The sequence below is a fragment of the Rhinoraja longicauda genome, chromosome 44 (genome assembly GCF_053455715.1).
Source record: "Rhinoraja longicauda isolate Sanriku21f chromosome 44, sRhiLon1.1, whole genome shotgun sequence".
Lineage (NCBI taxonomy): Eukaryota > Metazoa > Chordata > Chondrichthyes > Rajiformes > Arhynchobatidae > Rhinoraja > Rhinoraja longicauda.
Window position 1 is genome coordinate 3,270,799 of NC_135996.1, and position 27,715 is coordinate 3,298,513.

Genomic DNA, 27,715 nt, shown 5'->3' on the forward strand with positions numbered 1-27,715 from the left:
TCTATATTTATGTGCTTATTTATTAATTTATTCAAGACAGCTTTTCTCCCTTCCTGCTGTGTATATCTGTTACACATAGAAAATGAAAGAAACTCTTCAATGTTCAGGGACAGGCATTAAAAAAGACCAACGTACATGACATGCAATAAAATTATTTTTCTGTTTAATCTGCAGCTTTGAGAAAATTCGACCGCAGTTAATGTTTAATTCCTCGGATTTCCAGACTGGAGTTTAGTGGTTACTAAATAACCAACAGTTGACAGGCCGTTTAGAAATACTGTGTATATGTCAGTGGTGGGTCTGACGCACACTTCAGACACATGTTGTTGTGTCTGGAGGGGAGGGATAGTACATTTGAGGACAGTGAAGCACCTGCCGGACATTTGCAATGGAGATTAACGATACCCCCTACGTCATTAGTGATACGACCACCTTATGGCTACAGTTGTGCAGAGAGTGATACATTCTAGGAGCAGAATTAGGCAATTCAGCCCATCAAGTCTACTCTGCCATTTGATCTTGGCTGATCTATCTGTCCCTCAACGCCGGACTCGCTAATCAACTTTGAGTGTCTCACTCACCCACTCTACCCACCCACCGGTAAGAGGATGCTCTTAATGTATAGGATCTTCATAGGATGCACACGGGCTACAGGTTCAAGGGGGTGCGGTCAGCCCTCCCTGGTGTGAGGGAGTGGTGTCCGGGTGTAGGTGTGTCCGCCGCCTCTCATCCTGGGTGTCGGCTGGGCTGTGACAGAGCTTGTGTCTGTCCAAGTGCTCCAGCTTTGGGGGAGTGCGGAGCATCCGAATCAGCACCTAGATGTGTCGACGGTGGATAGGGTGAAGCATCAGCCCCCGGTTGCGAGCAGGTCTCTGGCGAGTGTCCGTAACGAATCGCACCCGTTGCCCGAGCACCGGCCTACCTGCACCTGGAGATGGGCCAGTTCGAGCTGCAGCCTGCCGAATTCACATCATTCCTTGATATCTTTCCCTCTCTGTTAAAATGATCTTCTCTGGGTTTCGTCTCCCCTCACCCTGCGTAATAACTGTGACCATCTACGCTCTCCATTATTGACATAATTTTATAATCCATAGTCAGGCCACCCTCTGCATTCTGTGCTCCAGGAAAATCAAACCCACCCGATCGAATCTGTCTTCTAACTAACGCTATACATTCCAGGTAACATCCTGGTGGATCTGTTCTGCGCTGCCTCAGGCGATTGGACATCATTTCCATGAGATGGTGGCCAGGACGACATAAAAGAACGCCACGGGTGTTTGAAGTACAATTCAGGAGAAGAGTATGCTTGGAGCAATAGTTAAACAAGGGTCTGTTTCCGTGCTGCATGACTCTATGACTCTATGACAGGTTGAAACTTCGAGATGGGATAGTGGTCCTTGCGGGAGGGACATCCCAGACGGACCAGTCACAAATAGGATATTGGACAAACCTTCTGGGCATGGTCATGCCAGACGGGACACTTTCAAGAAGCAGGTCTGAACTGCGGAGGGAGGTAAGACGATTAGTCCCAGGGCGGAGTTCACCGGAGATTGGATCCCACTGCAGAGAGAGAAGGAGAAGGTTTGGTCCGAGGGCGGAGTTCATCCTAGACTGGTCTGCACTGCGGAGGGAGATGGGACGATTAATCCCAGAGCGACATTTACCCTCGACCAGTGCCCACTGCGGAGGGTCGGGACGATTGGTCTCAGGGCGGAGTTTCCCTCGACCAGTGCCCACTGCGGAGGGAGTCGGGGCGATTGGTCCCAGGGCGGAGTTTCCCTCGACCAGTGCCCACTGCGGAGGGAGTCGGGACGATTGGTCCCAGGGCGGAGTTTACCCCAGACCCGTCCCCCACTGCGGAGGGAGAGGGGACGATTGGGTAAATGTGACAGGTCTCGCTGTGCGGGCTGGAGGTCCCGGAGCGGGGCCGTCGATGGGATCACCTGCCCGCGACTGACACCTGGACGATCCGGTGGAGAAGGTCAGGAGCCGCAGCCGGGAGCGGAGAGACTGCGGCCGACTTTGGGATGCGCTCAGGGCGCGGATTTATTAATGAGCAGAAACACTGTGGTGAGCGGATATTTCACCGCACCCTTCACCTGCTCCCTGAACTTGGACTGGGTCACCGCATAAATGAATGTGTTCGTGCAGCAGCTGAGATTCTTCAGCAAAACCCCGACGTTGAAAAAGATCCAGTCAGATTCAGTCCGATCAGTTCCAATTCCTGCGATCTGATAATAATAATAATAATAATAATAATAATAATATTTTATTTATATAGCGCTTTTCATATACTCAAAGACGCTTTACAGAGATTTTGAGAACATAGGGAAATTAATAAATAGATAAATAAGTAAATAAATAAATGAACAGAGAAAGGAGACAGTAGGTGAGGTGACCTTCAGTGGTTGAAGGCAGTACTGAACAGGTGAGACTTCAGCGATGTTTTGAATGTGGTGAGTGTGGGGGAGTCTCTAACGGTTTGGGGTAGTGAGTTCCATAGGGTGGGAGCAGCGATGGAGACGAAGTTTACAACTAGCGTCAGCCAAAGGAGGATGAAACTGCCGGAGATGGTGAAAAGTAAAACCACAGACCTCCTCCTGCTCTCCATCTCCGGGTCACTGCGGTTCTCCCCCTTGCTCTGACCCCTCAGCCCCTGACGGACCCGACTGGCCACTAAAATGTGCCGGACTGTCAGAGCGTTGAGCAGCAGGATCACAGCGAAAGGGAGGAGCGGAGTTATAACCGTGTCGAGCCAATCAAATGCCACCCACCCGGGGTCAGTGTAATAATTTTTCACCCTGCGACACCCCCAAGGGACATTGTCGACCATTTTCCAGGGTTCCCGTGTGATGTAGCGGGGAACGTTTTTCAGACACAGCAGAACGCCGGCTGTTGTGAGAACCGCAGCCGCAGTTTTCCCGGTGCAATATTTTGTTTTCAGCTTCTGGCGACAAACCGATCAAAGGTGAAAGTGACGGTGAACCAGACAGAACAATCTGTGGCTGCAGACTTCAGCACATCGAAAACACTGCACACAGGGGTGATGGACAGGATACTCCAAGGAAAGAAATGATATCGGAGCCGAAACAAAATGACACCGGTGATCAGGGTGAGTAGATCGGCCGCTGCCATGGCCACCAGGTAGCGAGTGGTGCAGGTGGAGAGGCCGCACTTTCCCCGGGACAGGATCACAATCGCCACTAAATTCACTGCAGAAAGAGAAGGGAACGGACACTGGACATTATAGAACACGCTCTGAACACCGGCTCGACTTTCATCTACACATCAGGAATTTTGCAGTCGGTGCGTGGCTGCAAGTTTAACAATGCCCGACCCAGCCCCGACTATGCCCTGCTTGAGGGGAGAAGAGATAAAGGGACGGGCGGAGTAAAGGACGGGGAGGGAACGAGCAGCCACCCGCTACAATAAATAGGCAGAATGATCTTTTCTATGGTTAACCCTGCTCACAGTCTCTGATGGGGCCGGTTTCACAGACTTAACCGTGACCGGCCGCGTTTAACCAGGGCTCTGGGATCTAATGGGAACGATGAGGGTTCCAGAGAGAAAGCAGGGACAACTTAGAGCAGAGTGGCTCCGTTAATGGATTCATTCCACAATGAGTTCAGTTCAGTAACAACACACGGCGGTAGATCCGCGGCTACTGGTTCAGGAGATCGATCCAATTATTGACCGACAGGCGGTGGAATCCGTTTGTGACAGACTCCTGAAGAGCGGCTGTTCACTCTCATAGAATAGCTCAGAAAAACACTGAACTTCACAATGTAAACCCCTCCCAGTCACACGGTTTCGGAGAGCTGCCTGTCCCGAGCACTGGGACAACTCTGGGCAAGGTCCCACTGAAGGCTCGAACAACATTCTGGTGTGTCCCGGCAGTGTGAGAAAAAAGGGTTAGTTTCGGCTGTCTGAAAATAAGAAAAGTCACAGCGTTAATTCAAAAATATTTCACTGAGAAGATTGATATACTTCACATATTCTTGTACGACGATCATCAGTTGGGAAGCGTGCGATGATCAGAATCAGGTCAACACCGGTTAACACGCGGAGTTATAAAACTTGAATTGTTATCCTCACTTACCAGGGATTCCAACGGCAGCAATGATCACGTACAAGATTTTCTCCACACGCAGATATTCCCTATACATTTCCCCCATTTTCTCTGCCCAGCGACGTGTCCCCGTGAATTACTGATAATCTCCCGGAATGAAATGCTGGGGCAGAATATTCCCGGAGATTTTATACCATTTTCCGTCTCCACCGGGACAGTGAAGTTTCAAGAGAATTAAAAAATAGAGATTTTGAAATTATTCACAAATAGATGACATCAGCCAAGTGAAATCCCTACTGAGATAGGTTATGATTTATTCAGGGAATTGATGCAAAGACTGGGAATGGTGGCGATACTGACGGATAGAAATTGTGAGCGACATTGTTCCCGCAAAGGGGATATTGTTTCAAAATCCATCAGGTCCAGCTCTCCACATCATGTTGCTTATCTGATTCCGGTCTATCCACTTCATTCAGCAAGACAATCCCAAATTCCAGGGACCCTCTCGGGATTTCTGGTGTCGAGTTTGAAGGCGGACTAGACGGTCTTTGTCCACAATTTGATGAATTAGTTCGAAAGATCGTCTCAGATGTCCCTTCCACTATGCTTCACCGCTCAATATGATCGCGGCGCATCTGACTGTAACCTCAACCCCACACACCCGGCGACCCCGGTAACCGTTCAGTCCTTGCTTGCTTGGGATGGATCTGACTTTGCCCAGGGACAATAACATTCTCTGCCTTCATCACCTCTGCGGAGGAACGACACAAAGACTCACGACTCTCAGAGAACAGAAACATTTCCATCTCAGAATTGTCCGAAACGTCGAACAAACGGCGAACGATGCAGCATCTCTCCCTCCTCTCTTTCTCTCTCCCTCCATCCTTACAGCTTTCACTCTCTCTCTGTACTGTTACTCTCTCTCCTACCCTCTCTTTTCTCTCTCTCTGCGCCGCCCTCTCTCGGTCAACCATTCTCCCCTTACCCCTCCCTCCCCTCTCGCTCTCACTGCATTTTTCCCTCTTTCTCTGTATCTCTCTGACCGCCCCTCTCTCCCTTTTGCCAACCTTCTCGCTCTGAAGTCCACTCTCTCTTCATCTTCCCACTCTCCCTTTGATAGTTCCCTCTCCCTCCATCTCTTCCCCTTTTGTCTTTTCTGCTATCTCTCCCTTTCATCTTTATACAGCGCAACTCTCGCCCTTTTTCCCAACTGTCCTCCTGCTCGCCCTCACTTCTCCCTTCAACGCTTTTTCTTGGAAACCGTTAGCCACCATGGGATGTAACAGCTATCCCCAAACCCCTCCCGTCAAGCTCCAGCAGCTCTTCCAGGTGAGACAGATGTTCACCTGCACCTGCTTTAATCTCATCTGCTGCATTCGCTGTTCCAGATATGTCCTCCTTTACTTCGTCGTGGTCAAGCGGAGACTCGGCCACCGTTTCGACGAACAGTTCCCCTCGTTCCGCCAAGGCCTGCAAGATCTCCCCGTTGCTAACCATTGTAACTCCCCTTCCCACGCTGACCATTCTGTCCTGGACCCCCTCCATTGCCTAAGCGAATCTGCATGCAAACTGAGAGAACGTCACTTCGTATTCCGCTTTGGTACCTTACAACCCAATGGTATGAACTGAATTAACCAATGTTAGGTAAATAAAGTGCAAATGCCCACTTTCCACGTGCCTCACCCGGACTGGCACCTGTTCATCACTTCTACCTCCCCTTCCACCGATATTCCTTCCTCTCTCTTTATAGTTCCATCCTCTGCAACCTTTATCTCACATCTTTTATCTTTTAATCTCTGGTCTCAACCACCTGACCATGAAAACCCTATTCACCTGCATCCGCTCATCATTCAACTCGCTTTGTCCTCAGAATTGTCCTAAATTCGAACAAACTGCGAATGTCGCAGCACTTCTCCTTCCTCCCTCTCTCTCGCCCCCCATCCTTCCTGCTGTCCTCTCTCTGAACTGTTACTCTCTCCCCTACACTCTCTATTCGCCCTCTCTGCGCCGCCTGTTGTACTTCGTGGTCCTGTATCTGTTATATCGTTGTTATTACAGTGGAATGACCACAAGTGCACGTATTTAGGGGATTGAAAGCCGAGCATAAATCCAGGCTCAGTTTATTTCACCGACACCTGGAACCAGAGTGCCTGCCCATATTACGTCATTCCCACATATACATGTTGCTCCAGGTAGGCGGGACATTGACCAGAGTGACGGGTCACTCAGCCAATAGGGATGGGGCAGGGGCGGGTCCGCGGCCCCTGATTGGGCGGAGTGATGCGAGGTGTCCGGGATTGGCGGCTGAGCGACGAGTGACTCGGCCAATAGGGAAGGATCTGGGGCGGGTCCGCGGCCGTTGAATGGACGTCCCGTCCCGGTGGGCGGGACTGGTTTGCGAATGACGGGCCACTCGGCCAACAGGGAAGGAGCTGAATGGCCGATGAATGTGACAGGTAGGCGGGATATTGACCCGAGTGACGGGTTACTCAGCCAATAGAGGTGGAGCACGGGGCGGGTCCGCGGCCGCTGAATCGACGGTGACCGTTACCGGTGGGCGGGACATTGATCCGAGTGACGGGTTTCTTGGCCAATAGGGAAGGTCCCATGGGCGGGTCCGCGGCCGGTGGGCGGGACTGCTTCGCGAGTGATAGGAAGCTTCGCCAATAGGAAAGGGTCTGGGGCGGGTCCGCGGCCGTTGATTGGACGACGAGTGACCGGTGGGCGGGATATTGACCCGAGTGACGGGTCACTTGGCCAATAGTGAAGGATCTATGGCGGGTCCGCGGCCGCTGAATGGACGGGTCACTCAGCTAATGGGGAAGGGAGTGACCGCGAGGGGCGGGCTTTCTGGCGGGTCCGCGGCCGCTGATTGGGCGGAGTTCGGCCGGTGGGCGGGACTTTGACCCGAGTGACGGGACACTAGACCAATGGGGATGGAGAGACGACAAGCAACACCCCCGCACCCATCAAGGAATGACAACTGAATGTAACGGTAAATATTTTTATTACTGTCAACATTGTTACAAGTTACTAGTATTAGTATTATTATTACTATTATTATTAGTATTATTATTAGTATTATTATTATTAGTAGTATTATTGTTACTATTATTAGTATTATTATTATTAGTATTATTACTGTTATTACTATTATTAGTATTATTATTATTAGTATTATTATTATTACTATTATTAGTAGTATTATTATTGCTATTATTACTATTATTATTAGTATTATTGTTACTATTATTATTATTATTATTATTATTAGTAGTATTATTATTACTATTATTAGTATTATTATTATTACTATTATTACTATTGTTATTAGTATTATTATTACTATTCCAAAAAAACCCCAACTAATACATATTTGCAGCTAAACTGAAAGTTTTTTGTATTCTCAGCTTCTCCATGCCCCAGCTTCTCTCGTGCTTATAGATCGAAGTGATGGAGCGGGGTCTCCAGGTGCTAAAACCAATGGCAATGGATTGCAACCGGATACTTTGTCTTACAGTCTCTTTATGCACGACTGTCCGTTTTGGAGTGGGGCGGTGGAAGATGGCAGGTTTCCTCTTTGGATATTCAAGGGTGATGGAGCTGTCATCTACCGGCCTTGGAAGGGGAGCGCTCTTGACACTGCTCTCCCCGACAGTTGTTGTGTCTGTGTCGGGCACAGTCCCTTCCAGTTGCTCCACGCTGTCACCTTGCTTACCAGGCTGCAGTATTGCCTCGGCAGAATGTTCTTTCCCTTCTCTCATCTGCCTCAGTTCTGCAACAGGATAGTGGACACCAAATGACAGAGAGCCTTTCTCAGGCTGACCCTCTGCCATTGCCTTAGATGGTCCTGCCACCTCCTGAGGCAGTTTCGCCTCGTCTCCACCAGCAGCGATTCCTCCACTCTCCAAATCATGGATTATTACTGCTGGAGTGGTGTTGTGCTGGCCATTACTTGCACCCGGTTTGTCTTCCTCGTTGTCAGCGTGTGCGGTTCCTTCACCTTCACAGCGGTCACCTGGTCCGCAGTCCTGAGGATTTCTGAATCCGTTCATTATGTAAGTGAACCACGAGGAAAACATCTACAGTGACACTCAGAGGAGACGGAGCTGTGTCTGAGTGAAGGATCTTCAGCGGTTGCTGTTATTTATTGGTTGGGGAACAATTCCATTGTGATGAAGTTCCACGTCGACAATGGTCACCGTGGTGAAAACCGCAGAACAAAAGCAGTGCAACAACTGCCATCCTTTCGGTGGTCAATGGTCACAATGAGCAGATGATGCAAAACCATAGAGACTGAACTCAAAAGAAAAGATCGGTTTACTGAAGTTATAATGAACATCACAAAGTGTTTCAAAAGCAACCAAAGGAACAGCTATGAAATAAACGATGAATATTTGGAACTGCTGCTTAGTTCATGGGTTCTTTTTAAAAAAAGAATCAGATTTGCAACAGCTGCAGTTTTTTTTGGAAAATCCCCCCCCTCCCGCTCATTCCCTTCCCATTGGTCTAGCGACCCGTCACTCGAGTCAAAGTCCCGCCCACACGCCTCAGAGTGAACAATCAACGGCAGCGGTCCTGCCCCAGCTCCTCCCTTCTCCATTGGCCGACTGATCTGTCACGCAGGTCAATGTCCCGCCCTCCGATCAGGCGCCGGCCATTCAGCGGCCGCGACCCGGTATAGCTCCATCTCTATTGGTCGAGTGACCCGTCACTCAGCTACCAATCCCACCCACCTGGCATCACTCCGTCTAATCAGCGGCCGCGGACACGTCCAAGATCCTTCCTTATTGGCTGAGTAACCCGTCCCTCGCAGTGTAGTCCCGCCCAGTCCTCCCAATCAGCGGCCACGGACCCGCCCCCAGATCCTTCCCCATTGGCCAAGTAACCCGTTACTCGCGTACCAGTCCCGCCCACCGGCCTCAGTGGGTGCAGGGACTTGCCAGACTGCCAGAGGGCGCTGCGCGTATCGCTGACAGACAGCCAGGTGTGGGCTGTTGTCCCAGAACATCTGCCTGACCCCGCTGTGACCTTTTGGCGGGCCACTGATGTCCACTGATGTCAATCGGCGTCCATTTTGAAAGCCGCTACATAGAAACATAGAAACATAGGTGCAGGATTAGGCCATTCGGCCCTTCGAGCCTGTACGCACCGCCATTCAATATGATCATGGCTGATCATCCAACTCAGTATCCCGTACCTGCCTTCTCTCCATACCCCCTGATCCCTTTAGCCACAAGAGCCACATCTAACTCCCTCTTAAATATAGCCAATGAACTTGCCTCAACTACCTTCTGTGGCAGAGAATTCCACAGATTCACCACTCTCTGTGTGAAAAAAAACTTTCTCATCTCGGTCCTAAAAGACTTCCCCCTTATCCTTAAACTGTGACCCCTTGTTCTGAACTTCCCCAACATCGGCAACAATCTTCATGCATCTAGCCTGTCCAACCCCTTAAGAATTTTGTAAGTTTCTATAAGATCCCCCCTCAATCTTCTAAATTCCAGCGAGTACAAGACGAGTCTATCCAGTCTTTCTTCACATGAAAGTCCTGCCATCCCAGGGATCAATCTGGTGAACCTTCTCTGTACTCCCTCTATGGCAAGAATGTCTTTCCTCAGATTACTTTCAATGACTGGTGTACCACGACACCCAGGTCTCGTTGCATCTCCCCTTTTCCTAATCGGCCACCATTCAGATAATAAAGCCCGGGAAGTTTTTGGCGCGTGTTTTTTTGAGTATATGAATCTTATCTGATTTTAATTGATGCTTATTGTGCATATTAATTGTCTTTAAGAATATAACCATAATTTTTCTGGCAGTCTAGCAGAAAAAATGATATTTGATGCGAAAACAAAACTGAATTTGCGAGGGACAGCATTTTGGCGGCATCCTGGGAGCTGCCCCCAGCAACCAAGTCAAGTCAAGTCAAGTCAAGTTTATTTGTCACATACATATATGTATATAAATATGATATGATATGACTTGGATGAAGGGATTAATAGTACCATTAGCAAATTTGCAGATGACACAAAGCAGATGACACAAAGGCAGTTTGAGCTGTGAGGAAGATGCTATGAGGTTGCAGGGTGACTTGGACAGGTTGTGTGAGTGGGCGGATGCATGGCAGATGCAGTTTAATGTGGATAAGTGTGAGGTTATCCACTTTGGTGGTAAGCATAGGAAGGCAGAGTATTACCTGAATGGTGTCAAGTTAGGAAAAGGGGACGTGCAACGAGATCTGGGTGTCCTAGTGCATCAGTCACTGAAAGGAAGCATGCAGGTACAGCAGGCAGTGAAGTATAGGAGCAAAGAGGTCCTTCTGCAGTTGTACAGAGCCCTAGTGAGACCGCACCTGGAGTACTGTGTGCAGTTTTGGTTTCCAAATTTGAGGAAGGATATTCTTGCTAGGTTGAAGCGTAGGTTTACCAGGTTAATTCCCGCAATGGCGGGACTGTCATATGTTGAAAGACTGGAGCAACCGGGCTTGTATACACTGGGATTTAGAAGGATGAGAGGGGATCTTATTGAAACATATAAGATTATTAAGGGGTTGGACACGTTAGAGGCAGGAAACATGTTCCCAATGTTGGGGGAGTCCAGAACCAGCGGCCACAGTTTAAGAATAAGGGGTCGGCCATTTAGAACGGAGATGAGGAAAAATGTTTTCAGTCAGAGAGTTGTGAACCTGTGGAATTCTCTGCCTCAGAAGGCAGTGGAGGCCAGTTCTCTGAATGCATTCAAGAGAGAGCTAGATAGAGCTCTTAAGGATAGCGGAGTCAGGGGGTATGGGGAGAAGGCAGGAACGGGGTACTGATTGAGAATGATCAGCCATGATCACATTGAATGATGGTGCTGGCTCGAGGGGCCGAATGGCCTCCTCCTGCACCTATTGTCTATTGCCTGTTGATACTGGGACATGGAAACGTGACATAGACACCCAAAAATTAATTGTTGCACAAACCAATGCAAACACATTTATTTACAAGTTTGACAACCGTCTGACTCTATCAAAAAGAAAGAAGATAGTTCCACAACCACAAGTAGTCTTTTCAGGTAATTTACTATTTACCACACAAGTATTAATGTATGTAACATGGTGTCTCAATGGCATTTGATTGCAAAGGTAGAACTTCTTTTTTCTAATTCATTAAAGTGTAGTTATACATCCTATCCATGGCGGTCCACAATCAAATTGGACAGTAAATGTCTAACCTAATTATGGCTGTGTAATACTAGATTGATTAGAGGACACCATTACGTACATTATCTATGCAAGGAAAGATTAAGTTTAGTTCCATTTCTGCATGCAGTACATCAAATAACCATTTAATATTCACTTTAGAGCAATGTTCTCCTCTCAACTGTTGGCTTTTTAAATAGTAATACTTTCCAGTTTTAGAATAACAGTTTGTTTGATGGCAATATCACGTACGTAACGTGGACACCAAAATGTGGCGTACAATGGTGTGTGTAAAATTCAATTCATAATATGGAAGAATGAATTTACGTAATATAAAATGGAGTTGTCTACTGATTAACCTTCTTAATATTACAGTGCAGGAGTGGCAAGAACTTATTATTGTTTGTCTTTGGATTGTATTCCTGGTCATATTGAACTACCTGCTACATCACATAGAGGTATAGATTGGCCACGAGGGTAAAACAGGGCATCGGCACGCTTATTTACCGCTGTTGTATTGTTTACCCAATGTATAACCTGGCGCAAACATTGCCGCGGCAGTAACTAAGCGTGCCGAAGCCCTGCCGATGATAGCCAGTTTTAGATTTAGATTTTTAGATTTAGAGATACAGCGCGGAAACAGGCCCTTCGGCCCACCGGGTCCGTGCCGCCCAGCGATCCCCGCACATTAACACTATCCTACACACACTAGGGATAATTTCTACATTCACCCAGCCAATTAACCTACAAACCTGCACGTCTTTGGAGTGTGGGAGGAAACCGAAGATCTCGGAGAAAACCCACGCAGGTCACGGGGAGAACGTGCAAACTCCGTACAGACGGCGCCAGTAGTCAGGATCGAACCTGAGTCTCCGGCGCTGCATTCGCTGTAAGGCAGCAACTCTACCGCTGCGCCACCGTGCCGCCCTAGATCCCTAGATCGACTGACAAATACATTTAAATAAGAATTGAATGTGACTTTGGTCATATACCCGATACCTCACGTACAAATATTACTTAATTGTTACATTACTTATTTTGTAACACCCTAAATACATGTAAAATACAAACAAAATCTTACCTTTCAATACGCCGACAGGATTGTGTCCGATGGGCTGCCTAAATGCTTCAAGTTTATGGGCACTTGACATTTCGGAGGTCCTAACATGGTCCAATAACACAATAGAAAGGAAGGACATTAGCTTGGAGGATGTGGAATTGATATGGATAGAGCTATGAAACACTAAGGGGCAGAAAACGCTAGTGGGAGTTGTGTACAGGCCACCTAGTAGAGTTGGGGATGGCATCAAACAGGAAATTAGAAATGCGTGCAACAAAGGTAAAACAGTTATAATGGGTGACTTCAATCTACATATAGAGTGGGTGAATCAAATTGAGGAAGAGGATTTCTTGGAATGTATACGGGATAGTTTTCTAAGTCAACATGTAAAGGAACCAACGAGAGAGCAGGCTATTCTAGACTGGGTAGTGAGTAATGAGGAAGGGTTAGTTAGCAGTCTTGATGTGCGTGGCCCCTTGGGCAAGAGTGACCATAATATGGTTGAGTTCTTCATTAGGATGGAGAGTGACTTAGTTAATTCATAAACAACGGTTCTGAACTTAAGGAAAGGTAACTTTGAGGGCATGAGACGTGAATTGGCCAAGATTGACTGGCAATTGATTATTAAAGGATTGACGATGGATATGCAATGGAAGGCATTTAAAGACCGCATGGATGAACTACAACAATTGTTCATCCCAGTTTGGCAAAAGAATAAATCAGGGAAGGTAGTGCATCCGTGGCTAACAAGGGAGATTAGGGATAGTATCAAAACAAAAGATGAAGCGTACAAATTTGCAAGAAAAAGCATCCTACCAGAGGACTGGGAGAAATTCAGAGTCCAGCAGAGGAGGACAAAGGGCTTAATTAGGAAAGGGAACATAGATTATGAGAGAAAACTGGCAGGGAACATAAAAACTGACTGCAAAAGCTTTTATAGATATGTGAAGAGAAAAAAATTAGTTAAAACAAATGTAGGTCTCTTGCAGTCAGAAACAGGTGAATTGATCATGGGGAACAAGGACATGGCAGACCAATTGAATAACTACTTTGGTTCTGTCTTCACTAAGGAAGACATAAATAATCTGCCGGAAATAGCAGGGGACCGGGGGTCAAATGAGAGGGAGGAACTGAGTGAAATCCAGGTTAGTCGGGAAGTGGTGTGAGGTAAATTGAATGGATTAAAGGCCGATAAATCCCCAGGGCCAGATAGGCTGCATCCCAGAGTGCTTAAGGAGGTAGCCCCAGAAATAGTGGATGCATTAATGATAATTTTTCAAAACTCTTTGGATTCTGGAGTAGTTCCTGAGGATTGGAGGGTAGCTAATGTAACCCCACTTTTCAAAAAGGGAGGGAGAGAGAAAACGGGGAATTTCAGACCAGTTAGTCTAACATCGGTAGTGGGGAAAATGCTAGAGTCAGTTATTAAAGATGGGATAGCAGCACATTTGGAAAGTGGTGAAATCATTGGACAAAGTCAGCATGGATTTATGAAAGGTAATTCATGTCTGACGAATCTTATAGAATTTTTCGAGGATGTAACTAGTAGAGTGGATAAGGGAGAACCAGTGGATGTGTTATATCTGGACTTCCAGAAGGCTTTCGACAAGGTCCCACATAAGAGATTAGTATGCAAACTTAAAGCACACGGTATTGTGGGTTCAGTATTGAAGTGGATAGAGAACTGGCTGGCAGACAGGAAGCAAAGAGTAGGAATAAACGGGTCCTTTTCAGAATGACAGGCAGTGACTAGTGGGGTACCGCAAGGCTCAGTGCTGGGACCCCAGCTATTTACAATATATATTAATGATTTGGACGAGGGAATTGAATGCAACATCTCCAGGTTTGCGGATGACACGAAGTTGGGGGGCAGTGTTAGCTGTGAAGAGGATGCTAGGAGGCTGCAACGTGACTTGGATAGGTTAGGTGAGTGGGCAAAGGCATGGCAGATGCAGTATAATGTGGATAAATGTGAGGTTATCCACTTTGGTGGCAAGAACAGGAAAGCAGACTATTACCTGAATGGTGGCCGATTAGGAGAAGGGGAGATGCAACAAGACCTGGGTGTCGTGGTACACCAGTCATTGAAAGTAGGCATGCAGGTGCAGCAGGCAGTGAAGAAAGCGAATGGTATGTTGGCATTCATAGCGAGGGGAATTGAGTATAGGAACAGGGAGGTTCTGCTGCAATTGTACAGGGCATTGGTGAGACCACACCTGGAGTATTGCGTACAGTTTTGGTCTCCTAATTTGAGGAAAGACATTCTTGCCATAGATGAAGTACAGAGAAGGTTCACCAGATTGATTCCTGGGATGGCAGGACTTTCATATGAAGAAAGACTGGATAGACTCGGCTTGTACTCGCTGGAATTTAGAAGATTGAGGGGGGATGTTATGGAAACTTACAAAATTCTTAAGGGGTTGGACAGGCTAGATGCAGGAAGATTGTTCCCGATGTTGGGGAAGTCCAGAACAAGGGGTCACAGTTTAAGGATAAGGGGGAAGTCTTTTAGGACCGAGATGAGAACGTTTTTTTTCACACAGAGGGTGGTGAATCTGTGGAATTCTCTGCCACAGAAGGTAGTTGAGGCCAGTTCATTGGCTATATTTAAGAGGGAGTTAGATGTGGCCCTTGTGGCTAAAGGGATCAGGGGTACGGAGAGAAGGCAGGTACAGGATACTGAGTTGGATGATCACCCTTGATCATATTGAATGGCGGTGCAGACTCGAAGGGCCGAATGGCCTACTACTGCACCTATTTTCTATGTTTCTATGTTTCTATGTAACACTGCTGCGCTGGTCAAGAAGGCACAGCAACGACTGTTCTACCTGAGAACACTGAAGAAGTCTGGTCTACCCCAACAGCTGCTAACGACATTCTACCCCTGCACCATAGAGAGCATCCTAACACATGGCATCCCTGTGTGGTATCTCAGCTGCACGGAGGCAGAGAGGAGAGCTCTTCAGCGGGTAATCCATAGAGCTCAGAGGACCATCGGAACACAGCTACCAGCCTTGGAGGGCATCTACAACACACGATGCCTCAGAAAAGCCACCAGCATCCACAAAGACTCTTCACACCCCTGCAACAGTCTGTTCGAACTTATACCATCGGGCAGACGATACAAGGCCTTCTACGCCCGCACCTCCAGACTCAGGAACAGCTTCATCCCCAGGGTCATAGCTGCTATGAACCGGTCCTGCTGAGCCAGATGGTCACATCGCACAGTGAACCGGTACAGACCTACTTGCACTTTATTCTGTTTTAAAACTGTTCCAATTTGTTTCATTGGATTGTTTAAATGAATACTGACTAGCTAATTAATTGATTGCATCGTATGGGAGGAGCGTTCCCAATCTCGTTGTACCCCTGTACAATGACAATAAAGATATATTGTATTGTATTGTAATGTAATTAGGAAGATAATGCTGGACAATTGAACGTCTCCTGTACGTAACCAGCAGACGTTCGGAAGACACGAAGGGACATCAGGCTCCAGCACCATCAGCAGAAAATTGATACACTACACTTCCCCGCGGTTTCGTTCCAGACAGCAATGTTATTGTTTTTATAAGTTGACGGTTCCACCAGGCATGAAAACAGTAGGTGAACGAAGCCTGCTTATGTACGTAACGATTTGGACACGGAGAACAAAGTAGGCACAGTATGTCTCCTTGGCTTTAAAGTATGTTGAGTTAAGAATTGTGGAACATGTGTTTTATTATCTTGTCTTGGGCATCATAGAAACAAATGAATATCGCTCTGATATATATTCTTTTTTACTGATTGCCAACGGCATCTTACGTACGTAACTCTCAGGACACGATGAGTTACATACATGAGGATAGTGTAAGAAAATAACTGCAGATGCTGGTACAAATCGAAGGTATTTATTCACAAAATGCTGGAGTAACTCAGCAGGTCAGGCAGCATCTCAGGAGAGAAGGAATGGGCGGCCTTTCGGGTCGAGACCCCACCTCAGACTGATGTCAGGGGGGTGGGACAAACGTCGCCCATTCCTTCTCTCCCAAGATGCTGCCTAACCTATTGTGTTAACAATACAATACAATACAATACAATATATCTTTATTGTCGTTGTACAGGGGTACAACGAGATTGGGAATGCGCCTCCCATACGATGCAATAATTTAATTAGCGAGTCAGTATTAATTACTAATTTAAACAACCCAACGAAACAAATTAGAACAGTTTTAAAACAGAATAAAGTGCAAGTAGATCTGTGCCGGTTCACTGTGCGATGTGACCATCCGGCTCAGCAGGACCGGTTCATAGCAGCTATGGCCCTGGGAATGAAGCTGTTCCTGAGTCTGGAGGTGCGGGCGTAGAAGGCCTTGTATCGTCTGCCCGATGGAAGGAGTTCGAACAGACTGTTGCAAGGGTGTGAAGAGTCTTTTGTGGATGCTGGTGGCTTTTCTGAGGCATCGTGTGTTGTAGATGCCCTCCAAGGCTGGTAACTGTGTCCCGATGGTCCTCTGAGCTCTATGGACTACCCGCTGAAGAGCTCTCCTCTCTGCCTCCGTGCAGCTGAGGTACCACACAGGGATGCCATGTGTTAGGATGCTCTCTATGGTGCAGCGGTAGAATGTCGTCAACAGAAGATGATACAACGGTAAAATACGATGGAACATGTAAAAAGCGAAGGCATTTCGGGGAAGTACAAATTGAAACTAAATCTAAAACCTACGCAATTGGGATAAACGAGATGGCTTCCCGGCATGCAGATTCATAAAGGACTGTAATCGGACGGCCAACTCGAGTTAAGTTTCAGACTTTTTAGTTTTTTTCATTTTTGTTTGTGTTGTAGAGTTTGTTTCATTAAATAGATGGCATTTAGTAGTTAATTGTCTTTGTCCTTCTTTCACACACATTACAGAGCACAATATTATACATGCAACATGTACAGTGTACATGTCTTCTCGTACATGCGGAATCACAATTTTGTCAATGCGTGTTGTCATGGAAATTGGTCTTCTTTTTAGATTTAGAGATACAGCGCGGAAACAGGCCCTTCGGCCCACCGAGTCCGCGCCGCCCAGCGATCCCCGCTCATTAACATTATCCTACACACACTAGGGACAATTTTTACATTTACCCAGTCAATTAACCTACATACCTGCACGTCTTTGGTGTGTTGGAGGAAACCGAAGATCTCGGAGAAAACCCACGTAGGTCACGGGGAGAACGTTCAAACTCCATACAGACGGCGCCCGTAGTCAGGATCGAACCTGTCTCAGGCGCTGCATTCGCTGTAAGGCAGCAACTCTACCGCTGCGCCACCGTGCCATTTTTGCTACGACTTTGATTTACCATGTCTCTGGAAGGAAGTGGTATTATTCCATGATATATGGCTCAATAGAACATAGGTGCAGGAGTAGGCCATTCGGCCCTTTGAGCCAGCACCGCCATTCAATGTGATCATGGCTGATCGTTCTCAATCAGTACCCCGTTCCTGCCTTCTCCCCATACCCCCTGACTCCGCTATCCTTAAGAGCTCTATCTAGCTCTCTCTTGAATGCATTCAAAGAACTGGCCTCCACTGCCTTCTGAGGCAGAGAATTCCACAGATTCACAACTCTCTGACTGAAAACGTTTTTCCTCATCTCCGTTCTAAATGGCCTACCCCTTATTCTTAAACTGTGGCCGCTGGTTCTGGACTCCCCCAACAGTGGGAACATGTTTCCTGCCTCTAACGTGTCCAACCCCTGAATAATCTTATACGTTTCGATAAGATCCCCTCTCATCCTTTTAAATTCCAGTGTATACAAGCCTAGTCGCTCCAGTCTTTCAAGATATGACAGTCCCGCCATTCCGGGAATTAACCTAGTAAACCTACGCTGCACGCCCTCAATAGCAATACCCTTCCTCAAATTTGGACACCAAAACTGCACACAGTACTCCAGGTGCGGTCTCACTAGGGCCCTGTATAACTGCAGAAGGACCTCTTTGCTCCTATACTCAACTCCTCTTGTTATGAAGGCCAACGTGCCATTGGCTTTCTTCACTGCCTGCTGTACCTGCATGCTTCCTTTCAGTGACTGATGCACTAGGACACCCAGATCTTGTCGTACGTCTCCTTTTCCTAACTTGACACCATTCAGATAATACTCTGCCTTACTATTCTTACCACCAAAGTGGATAACCTCACACTTATCCACATTAAACTGCATCTGGCATGCATCCGCCCACTCACACAACCTGTCCAAGTCACCCTGCAACCTCACAGTTCACACTGCCACCCAGCTTTGTGTCATCTGCAAATTTGCTAATGGTACTTTTAATCCCTTCATCCAAGTTATTAATGTGTTAATGCACCTGCAGTTCCTTCTTACACATGATTACAGAGGAGGGGGGGGGGGATGGGGGGGAGAATGGACGGCGTACTAGCCCGCTCCCCTGGCATACTTACCGGATAGACGGGAGGGGGTTGCAGGGTGGGTGGGGGAGAACCTCTCCCCTCCCGATGCCCACCACCTCCACGCTGAAGGTCATCTGGGCCCGGCCGCGGCCTCCCATCCTCAACCGCCCCTGCGGCCCACAGAACAGCACGTTAATGACGGGCCGAGTGGCCACACGTGCCCTCCCGCGGGGGACCGCACGCCCACCTGATGCCTCCCCCCCCCACCTTCTCCCCGTATCTGCTCCTCACCCCCCCCTCTCCCCACATCCCCCCTCCTTCTCCTCTTCCTCCTCCCTATATCCTCCCCTTGCCCTCCACTCTCTGTTCCCCACATTCCTTACAATGCCGAGGACTATATTCTGCACTCTATATCTTTCCCTTCACTCTCTACCCCTCCTCTTCCCCCTCCTCCGGTCCCTTTCCCCCTTCTCCATCATTTCTCCATCATTTCCCCCTCCTTTATCTCCTTCTCTCCCCCCTTCCTCTGTATCTTCCCCTACAGTACCATATCCCCCCTCCTGTATCTTCCCCTACAGTACCATATCCTCCCCTCCCCCTCCTCTGTATCTTCACTACTGTATCATATCCTCACCTCCCCTCCTCTGTATTTTCTCCCACTGTACCATATCCTCCCCCCTCCTCTGTATCTTCCCCTGCTGTACCATATCCTCCCCCTCTGTATCTTTCTCTACTGTACCATATCCTCTCCCTCCCCCTCCTCTGTATCTTCCCCTACTGGACCATATCCTCCGCCTCCTCTGTATCTTCCCCAACTGTACCATATCCTCCCTTCCTCGAGACCCTCTCCACTCCGCTCCTCCCTCTCCCCCCCCCCTCTCCCCCCCTCTCCCCCCCACCTCAGATCACGGGTCACTCAGCCAATAGAGGCGGGGCTGGGGCGGGCAGCGGCCGCTGATTGGAATGAGTGAGGCTCGTGGGCGGGACTGGTAGCTGAGTGACGGGTCACTCGGTCAATAGGGACGGAGCAAGAGCGAGTCCGCGGCCGTTGAATGGACGGGGCGTGACAGGAAGGCGGGACATTGACCAGAGTGACGGGTCACTCAGCCAATAGAGATGGGGCAGGGGCGGGTCCGCGCCCGCTGATTGGGCGGAGTGATTCGAGGTGTCCGGGATTGGCGGCTGAGCGACGAGTGACTCGGTCAATGGAGAAGGATCTGGGGCGGGTCCGCGGCCGTTGAATGGACGTCCCGTCCCGGTGGGCGGGACTGGTTTGCGAATGACGGGCCACTCGGCCAACAGGGAAGGAGCTGAATGCCCGTTGAATGTGACAGGTAGGCGGGATATTGACCCGAGTGACGAGTTACTCAGCCAATAGAGGTGGAGCAGGGGGCGGGTCCGCGGCCGCTGAATCGACGGTGACCGTTACCGGTGGGCGGGACAATGACCCGAGTGACGGGTTTCTTGGCCAATGGGGAAGGTCCCATGCGTGTGTCCGCGGTCGCTGGTTAGACGTGATGCGAGGTGGGTGGGATTTGCGGCTGAGTGACGGGTTAATTGGCCAATAGCGATGTAGCTGGGGCGGGTCCGCGGCCGCTGACGGGGCGTGCCCGGTGGGCGGGACATTGTCCCGAGTGACGGGTCATTCAGCCAATAGGGGAGGAACCGGGGCGGGTCCGATGCCGGTGGGCGGGACTGCTCCGCGAGTGATAGGAAGATTCGCCAATAGGAATGGATCTGGGGCGGGTCCGCAGCCGTTGATTGGACGACGAGTGACCGGTGGGCGGGATATTGACTCGAGTGACGAGTCACTTGGCCAATAGTGAAGGATCTATGGCGGGTCCGCGGCCGCTGAATGGACGGGTCACTCAGCCAATGGGGAAGGGAGTGACCGCGAGGGGCGGGCTTTCTGACGGGGCCACGGCCGCTGATTGGGCGGAGTTCGGCCGGTGGGCTGGACTTTGACCCGAGTGACGGGACACTGGACCAATGGGGAGGGAGAGACGACAAGCAACACCACCTCACCCATCAAGGAATGACAACTGAATGTAACGGTAAATATTTTTATTACTGTCAACATTGTTACAAGTTACTAGTATTAGTATTATTATTACTATTATTAGTAGTATTATTATTAGTATTATTATTATTAGTAGTATTATTGTTACTATTATTAGTATTATTATTATTAGTATTATTACTGTTATTACTATTATTAGTATTATTATTATTAGTATTATTATTATTACTATTATCAGTAGTATTATTATTGCTATTATTACTATTATTATTAGTATTATTGTTACTATTATTAGTATTATTATTATTAGTATTATTACTGTTATTACTATTATTAGTATTATTATTATTAGCATTATTATTATTACTATTATTAGTAGTATTATTATTGCTATTATTACTATTATTATTAGTATTATTGTTACTATTATTATTATTAGTAGTATTATTATTACTATTATTACTATTGTTATTAGTATTATTATTACTAATCCAAAAAAAAAACCAACTAATACATATTTGCAGCTAAACTGAAAGTTTTTTGTATTCTCAGCTTCTCCATTCCCCAGCTTCTCTCGTGCTTATAGATCGAAGTGATGGAGCCGGGTCTCCAGGTGCTAAAACCAATGGCAATGGATTGCAACCGGATACTTTGTCTTCCAGTCTCTTTAAGCACGACTGTCCGTTTTGGAGTGGGGCGGTGGAAGATGGCAGGTTTCCTCTTTGGATATTCAAGGGTGATGGAGCTGTCATCTACCGGCCTTGGAAGCGGAGCGCTCTCGACACTGCTCTCCCCGACAGTTGTTGTGTCTGTGTCGGGCATAGTCCCTGCCAGTTGCTCCTCGCTGTCGCCTTGCTTACCAGGCTGCAGTATTGCCTCGGCAGAATGTTCTTTCCCTTCTCTCATCCACCTCAGTTCTGCAACAGGATAGTGGACACCAAATGACAGAGAGCCTTTGTCAGGCTGACCCTCTGCCATTGCCTTAGATGGTCCTGCCACCTCCTGAGGCAGTTTTACCTCGTCTCCACCGGCAGCGATTCCTCCACTCTCCAAATCGCGGATTACTGCTGCTGGAGTGGTGTTGTGCTGGCCGTTACTTGCACCCGGTTTGTCTTCCTCGTTGTCATCGTGTGCGGTTCCTTCACCTTCACAGCGGTCACCTGGTCCGCAGTCCTGAGGATTTCTGAATCCGTTCATTATGTAATTGAACCACGAGGAAAACATCTTCAGTGACACTCAGAGGAGACGGAGCTGTGTCTGAGTGAAGGATCTTCAGCGGTTGCTGTTATTTATTGGTTGGGGAACAATTCCATTGTGATGAAGTTCCACCTCGACAATGGTCACCGTGGTGAAAACCTCAGAACAAAAGCAGTGCAACAACTGCCATCCTTTCGGTGGTCAATGGTCACAATGAGCAGATGATGCAAAACCATAGAGACTGAACTCAAAAGAAAAGATCGGGTTACTGAAGTTATAATGAAAATCACAAAGTGTTTCAAAAGCAACCAAAGAAACAGCAAGTTTGAAATAAACGATGAATATTTGGAACTGCTGCTTATTTCTTTTTTTAAAAAGAATCAATTTACAACAGTTGCAGTTTTTAGGGGAAAAACCAGCCCCTCCAGCTCACTCCCTTCCCATTGGTCTAGCGACCCGTCACTCGAATCAAAGTCCCGCCCACACGCCTCAGAGTGAACAATCAACGGCCGCGGTACCGCCCCAGCTCCTCCCTTCTCCATTGGCCGACTGATCTGTCACGCAGGTCAATGTCCCGCCCTCCGATCAGGCGCCGTCCATTCAGCGGCCGCGAACCCGGTCGAGCTCCATCTCTATTGGTCGACTGACCCGTCATTCGGCTACCAATCCCACCCACCTGGCATCACTCCGTCTAATCAGCGGCCGCAGACACGCCCAAGATCCTTCCCTATTGGCTGAGTCCCTCGTAGTATAGTCCCGCCCTGTCCTCCCAATCAGCGGCCGCGAACCCGCACCCAGATCCATCCCCATTGGCCAAGCAACCCGTCACTCGCGGACCAGTCCCGCCCACCGGCCTCAGTGGGTGCAGGGACTTGCCAGACTGCCAGAGGGCGCTGCGCGTGTCGCTGACAGACAGCCAGGTGTGGATCTGTTGTCCCAGAACATCTGCCTGACCCCGCTGTGACCTTTTGGCGGGCCACTGATGTCTATCGGCGTCCATTTTGAAAGCCGCTACATAGAAACATAGAAAATAGGTGCAGGATTAGGCCATTCGGCCCTTCGAGCCTGTACGCACCACCATTCAATGTGATCATGGATGATCATCCAACTCAGTATCCCGTACCTGCCTTCTCTCCATACCCCCTGATCCCTTTAGCCACAAGGGCCACATCTAACTCCCTCTTAAATATAGCCAATGAACTGGCCTCAACTACCTTCTGTGGCAGAGAATTCCACAGATTCACCAACGTTCTCATCTCAGTCCTAAAAGACTTCCCCCTTATCCTTAAACTGTGACCCCCTTGTTCTGGACTTCCCCAACATCGGGAACAATCTTCCTGCATCCAGCCTGTCCAACCCCTTAAGAATTTTGTAAGTTTCTATAAGATCCCCCCTCAATCTTCTAAATTCCAGCGAGTACAAGCCGAGTCTATCCAGTCTTTCTTCATATGAAAGTCCTGCCATCCCAGGAATCAATCTGGTGAACCTTCTCTGTACTCCCTCTATGGCAAGAATGTCTTTCCTCAGATTAGGAGACCAAAACTGTACTCAATACTCCAGGTGTGGTCTCACCAATGCCCTGTACAACTGCAGCAGAACCTCCCTGCTCCTATACTCAAATCCCCTCGTTATGAATGCCAACATACCATTTGCTTTCTTCACTGCCTGCTGCACCTGCATGCCTACTTTCAATGACTGGTGTACCACGACACCCAGGTCTCGTTGCATCTCCCCTTTTCCTAATCGGCCACCATTCAGATAATAAAGCCCGGGAAGTTTTTGGCGCGTGTTTGTTTGAGTATATGAATCTTATCTGATTTTAATTTACGCTTATTTAGACGTGCATATTAATTGTCTTTAAGAATATAACCATAATTTTTCTGGCAGTCTAGCGGAAAAAATGATATTTGATGCGAAAACAAAACTGAATTTGTGAGGGACAGCATTTTGGCGGCATCCTGGGAGCTGCCCCCAGCAACCAAGTCAAGTCAAGTTTATTTGTCACATACATATGTATATAAATATGATATGATATGACTTGGATGAAGGGATTAATAGTACCATTAGCAAATTTGCAGATGACACAAAACTGGGTGGCAGTGTGAACTGTGAGGAAGATGCTATGAGGTTGCAGGGTGACTTGGACAGGTTGTGTGAGTGGGCAGATGCATGGCAGATGCAGTTTAATGTGGATAAGTGTGAGGTTATCCACTTTGGTGGTAAGAATAGGAAGGCAGATTATTATCTGAATGGTGTCAAGTTGGGAAAAGGGGACATGCAACGAGATCTGGGTGTCCTAGTGCATCAGTCACTGAAAGGAAACATCCAGGTACAGCAGGCAGTGAAGAAAGCCAATGAAATGTTGGCCTTCATAACAAGAGGAGTTGAGTATAGGAGCAAAGAGGTCCTTCTGCAGTTGTACAGGGCCCTAGTGAGACCGCACCTGGAGTACTGTGTGCAGTTTTGGTTTCCAAATTTGAGGAAGGATATTCTTGCTAGGTTGAAGCGCAGGTTCACCAGGTTAATTCCCGGAATGGCGGGACTGTCATATGTTGAAAGACTGGAGCGACTGGCCTTGTATCCACTGGAATTTAGAAGGATAAGAGGGGATCTTATTGAAACATATAAGATTATTAAGGGGTTGGACACGTTAGAGGCAGGAAACATGTTCCCAATGTTGGGGGAGTCCAGAACCAGCGGCCACAGTTTAAGAATAAGGGGTAAGCCATTTAGAACGAAGATGAGGAAAAAAAATTTCAGTCAGAGAGTTGTGAATCTGTGGAATTCTCTGCCTCAGAAGGCAGTGGAGGCCAGTTCTCTGAATGCATTCAAGAGAGAGCTAGATAGAGCTCTTAAGGATAGCGGAGTCAGGGGGTATGGGGAGAAGGCAGGAACGGGGTACGGATTGAGAATGATTAGCCATGATCACATTGAATGACGGTGCTGGCTCGAGGGGCCGAATGGCCTCCTCCTACACCTATTGTTTATTGTCTGTTGATACTAGGACATGGAAACGTGACATAGACACCCCAAAATTAATTGTTGCTCAAATCAATGCAAACACATTTATTTACAAGTTTGACAAACGTCTAACTCTATCACAAGTAGTCTTTTCAGGTAATTTAATAGTTACCACACAAGTGTTAATGTATGTCTCAATGGCATTTGATTGCAAAGGTAGAACTTCTTTTCTCTAATTCATTAAAGTGTAGTTATACATCCTATCCGTGGAGGTCCACAATCAAATTCGACAGTAAACTTCTAACCTAATTATGGCTGTGTAACAACACACGATGCCTCAGAAAAGCCACCAGCATCCACAAAGACTCTTCACACCCCTGCAACAGTCTGTTCGAACTCCTTCCATCGGGCAGACGATACAAGGCCTTCTATGCCCGCACCTCCAGACTCAGGAACAGCTTCATCCCCAGGGCCATAGCTGCTATGAACCGGTCCTGCTGAGCCGGATGGCCACAACGCATAGATCAACTTGCACTTTACCCTGTCCAAAACTGTTACAACTGTTCGTTTCGTTGGGTTGCTGCTGTCTAAATTACCTAAATTAGTGCATCGTATGGGAGGCGCATTCCCAATCTCGTTGTACCCCTGGGTACAATGACAATAAAGATATATTGTATTGTATTGTATTGTATTGTTGTAATACTAGATTGATTAGAGGACACCATTACGTACATTATCTATGCAAGGAAAGATTAAGTTTAGTTCCATTTCTGAATGCAGTACATCAAATAACCATTTAATATTCACTTTAGAGCAATTTTCTCCGCTCAATTGTTGGCTTTTTAAATAGTAATACTTTCCAGTTTAAGGATAACAGTTTGTTTGATGGCAATATCACGTACGTAACGAGGACACCAATATGTGGCATACAATGGTGTGTGTAAAATTCGATTCATAATATGGAAGAATGAATTTATGTAATATAAAATGGAGTTGTCTACTGATTAACCTTCTTAATATTACAGTGCAGGAGTGGCAAGAGCTTACTATTGCTTGTCTTTGGATTGTATTACTGCTCATATTGAACTACCTGCTACATCACACAGAGGTATAGATTGACCACGAGGGTAAAACAGGGCATCGGCACGCTTATTTACCGCTGTGCATTGTTTGCCCAATGTATAACCTGGCGCAAACATTGCCGCGGCAGTAACTAAGCGTGCCGAAGCCCTGCCGATGATAGCCAGTTTTAGATTTTTTTAGATTTAGATTTTTACATTTAGAGATACAGCGCGGAAACAGGCCCTTCGGCCCACCGGGTCCGTGCCGCCCAGCGATCCCCACACATTAACACTATCCTACACACACTAGGGACAATTTTTACATTTACCCAGCCAATTAACCTACAAACCTGATCGTCTTTGGAGTGTGGGAGGAAACCGAAGATCTCGGAGAAAACCCACGCAGGCCATGGGGAGAACGTGCAAACTCCGTACAGACGGCGCCGGTAGTCAGGATCGAAGCTGAGTCTCCGGCGCTGCATTCGCTGTAAGGCAGCAACTCTACCGCTGCGCCACCGTGCCGTCCTAGATCCCTAGATCTACTGACAAATACATTTAAACAAGAATTTAATGTGACTTTGGTCATACACCCGATACCTCTCGTACAAATATTACTTAATTGTTACACTACTTATTTTACGAATTAAAGTGGATGAGTGCAAACACCCGACACGTCAAGCGATCTAGAATCATGTTAGGTATGTACAACACCAAAATCAATATGTGGGGCCACATGTCGAACGAAACATCAAAATTCATCCTAGTGTAACCCCCAAAATACATGTAAAATACAAACAAAATCTTACCTTTCAATACGCCGACAGGATTGTGACCGATGGGCTGCGTAAATGCTTCAAGTTTCTGGGCACTCACATTTCGGAGGACCTAACATGGTCCAATAACACAATAGAAAGGAAGGACATTAGCTTGGAGGATGTGGAATCGATATGGGTAGAGCTGCGAAACACTAAGGGGCAGAAAACGATAGTGGGAGTTGTGTATAGGCCACCTAACAGTAATAGTAGAGTTGGGGATGGCATCAAACAGGAAATTAGAAATGCGTGCAACAAAGGTAAAACAGTTATAATGGGTGACTTCAATCTACATATGGATTGGGTGAATCAAATTGGCAGAGGTGCTGAGGAAGTGGATTTCTTGGAATGTATACGGGATAGTTTTCTAAGCCAACATGTAGAGGAACCAACGAGAGAGCAGGCTATTCTAGACTGGGTAGTGAGTAATGAGGAAGGGTTAGTTAGCAGTCTTGATGTGCCTGGCCCCTTGGGCAAGAGTGACCATAATATGGTTGAGTTCTTCATTAGGATGGAGAGTGACTTAGTTAATTCAGAAACAACGGTTCTGAACTTAAGGAGAGGTAACTTTGAGGGCATGAGACGTGAATTAGCCAAGATAGACTGGCAATTGATTCTTAAAGGGTTGACGGTGGATATGCAATGGAAGGCATTTAAAGACCGCATGGATGAACTACAACAATTGTTCATCCCAGTTTGGCAAAAGAATAAATCAGGGAAGGTAGTGCATCCGTGGCTAACAAGGGAGATTAGGGATAGTATCAAAACAAAAGATGAAGTGTACAAATTAGCAAGAAAAAGCATCCTACCAGAGGACTGGGACAAATTCAGTGTCCAGCAGAGGAGGACAAAGGGCTTAATTAGGAAAGGGAAAATAGATTATGAAAGAAAACTGGCAGGGAACATTAAAAACTGACTGCAAAAGCTTTTATAGATATGTGAAGAGAAAAAGATTAGTTAAAACAAATGTAGGTCC

The 27,715-nt window shown here is 47.4% G+C and overlaps 1 protein-coding gene across 2 annotated transcripts; it reads right to left on the minus strand.

The window, feature by feature from the left end:
* Nucleotides 1–2,335: 2,335 nt before the first annotated feature.
* Nucleotides 2,336–18,923, minus strand: LOC144612368 (uncharacterized). 2 transcript variants are annotated; one of them, XR_013549657.1, is made up of 4 exons: nucleotides 18,740–18,923; nucleotides 17,447–17,647; nucleotides 12,334–12,413; nucleotides 2,336–3,212 (listed from the first exon to the last, which is right to left on the minus strand). XR_013549657.1 is itself a non-coding variant. In XM_078431946.1 (3 exons), the coding sequence occupies exons 1-3, from the start codon at nucleotides 18,844–18,846 to the stop codon at nucleotides 2,941–2,943; spliced, it is 459 nt and encodes a 152-aa protein (XP_078288072.1). In that variant the 5' UTR covers nucleotides 18,847–18,923; the 3' UTR covers nucleotides 2,336–2,940. The 2 variants fall into 2 exon arrangements, 1 of the variants encoding a protein (XP_078288072.1); XM_078431946.1 differs by lacking the exon at nucleotides 17,447–17,647.
* Nucleotides 18,924–27,715: the final 8,792 nt, after the last annotated feature.

What these genes read in the sequence shown, in the direction of transcription:
- LOC144612368 (XM_078431946.1), bottom strand. Translation starts at nt 18,846, where the DNA reads ATGGGAGGCCGCGGCCGGGCCCAGATGACCTTCAGCGTGGAGGTGGTG. An exon ending in AACCCCCTCCCGTCTATCCG is followed by an intron (nt 12,414 to 18,739) that starts GTAAGTATGCCA and finishes GGACCATGTTAG; the next exon opens with GACCTCCGAAATGTCAAGTG. An exon ending in TCCTGTCGGCGTATTGAAAG is followed by an intron (nt 3,213 to 12,333) that starts GTAAGATTTTGT and finishes CTCTTTCTGCAG; the next exon opens with TGAATTTAGTGGCGATTGTG.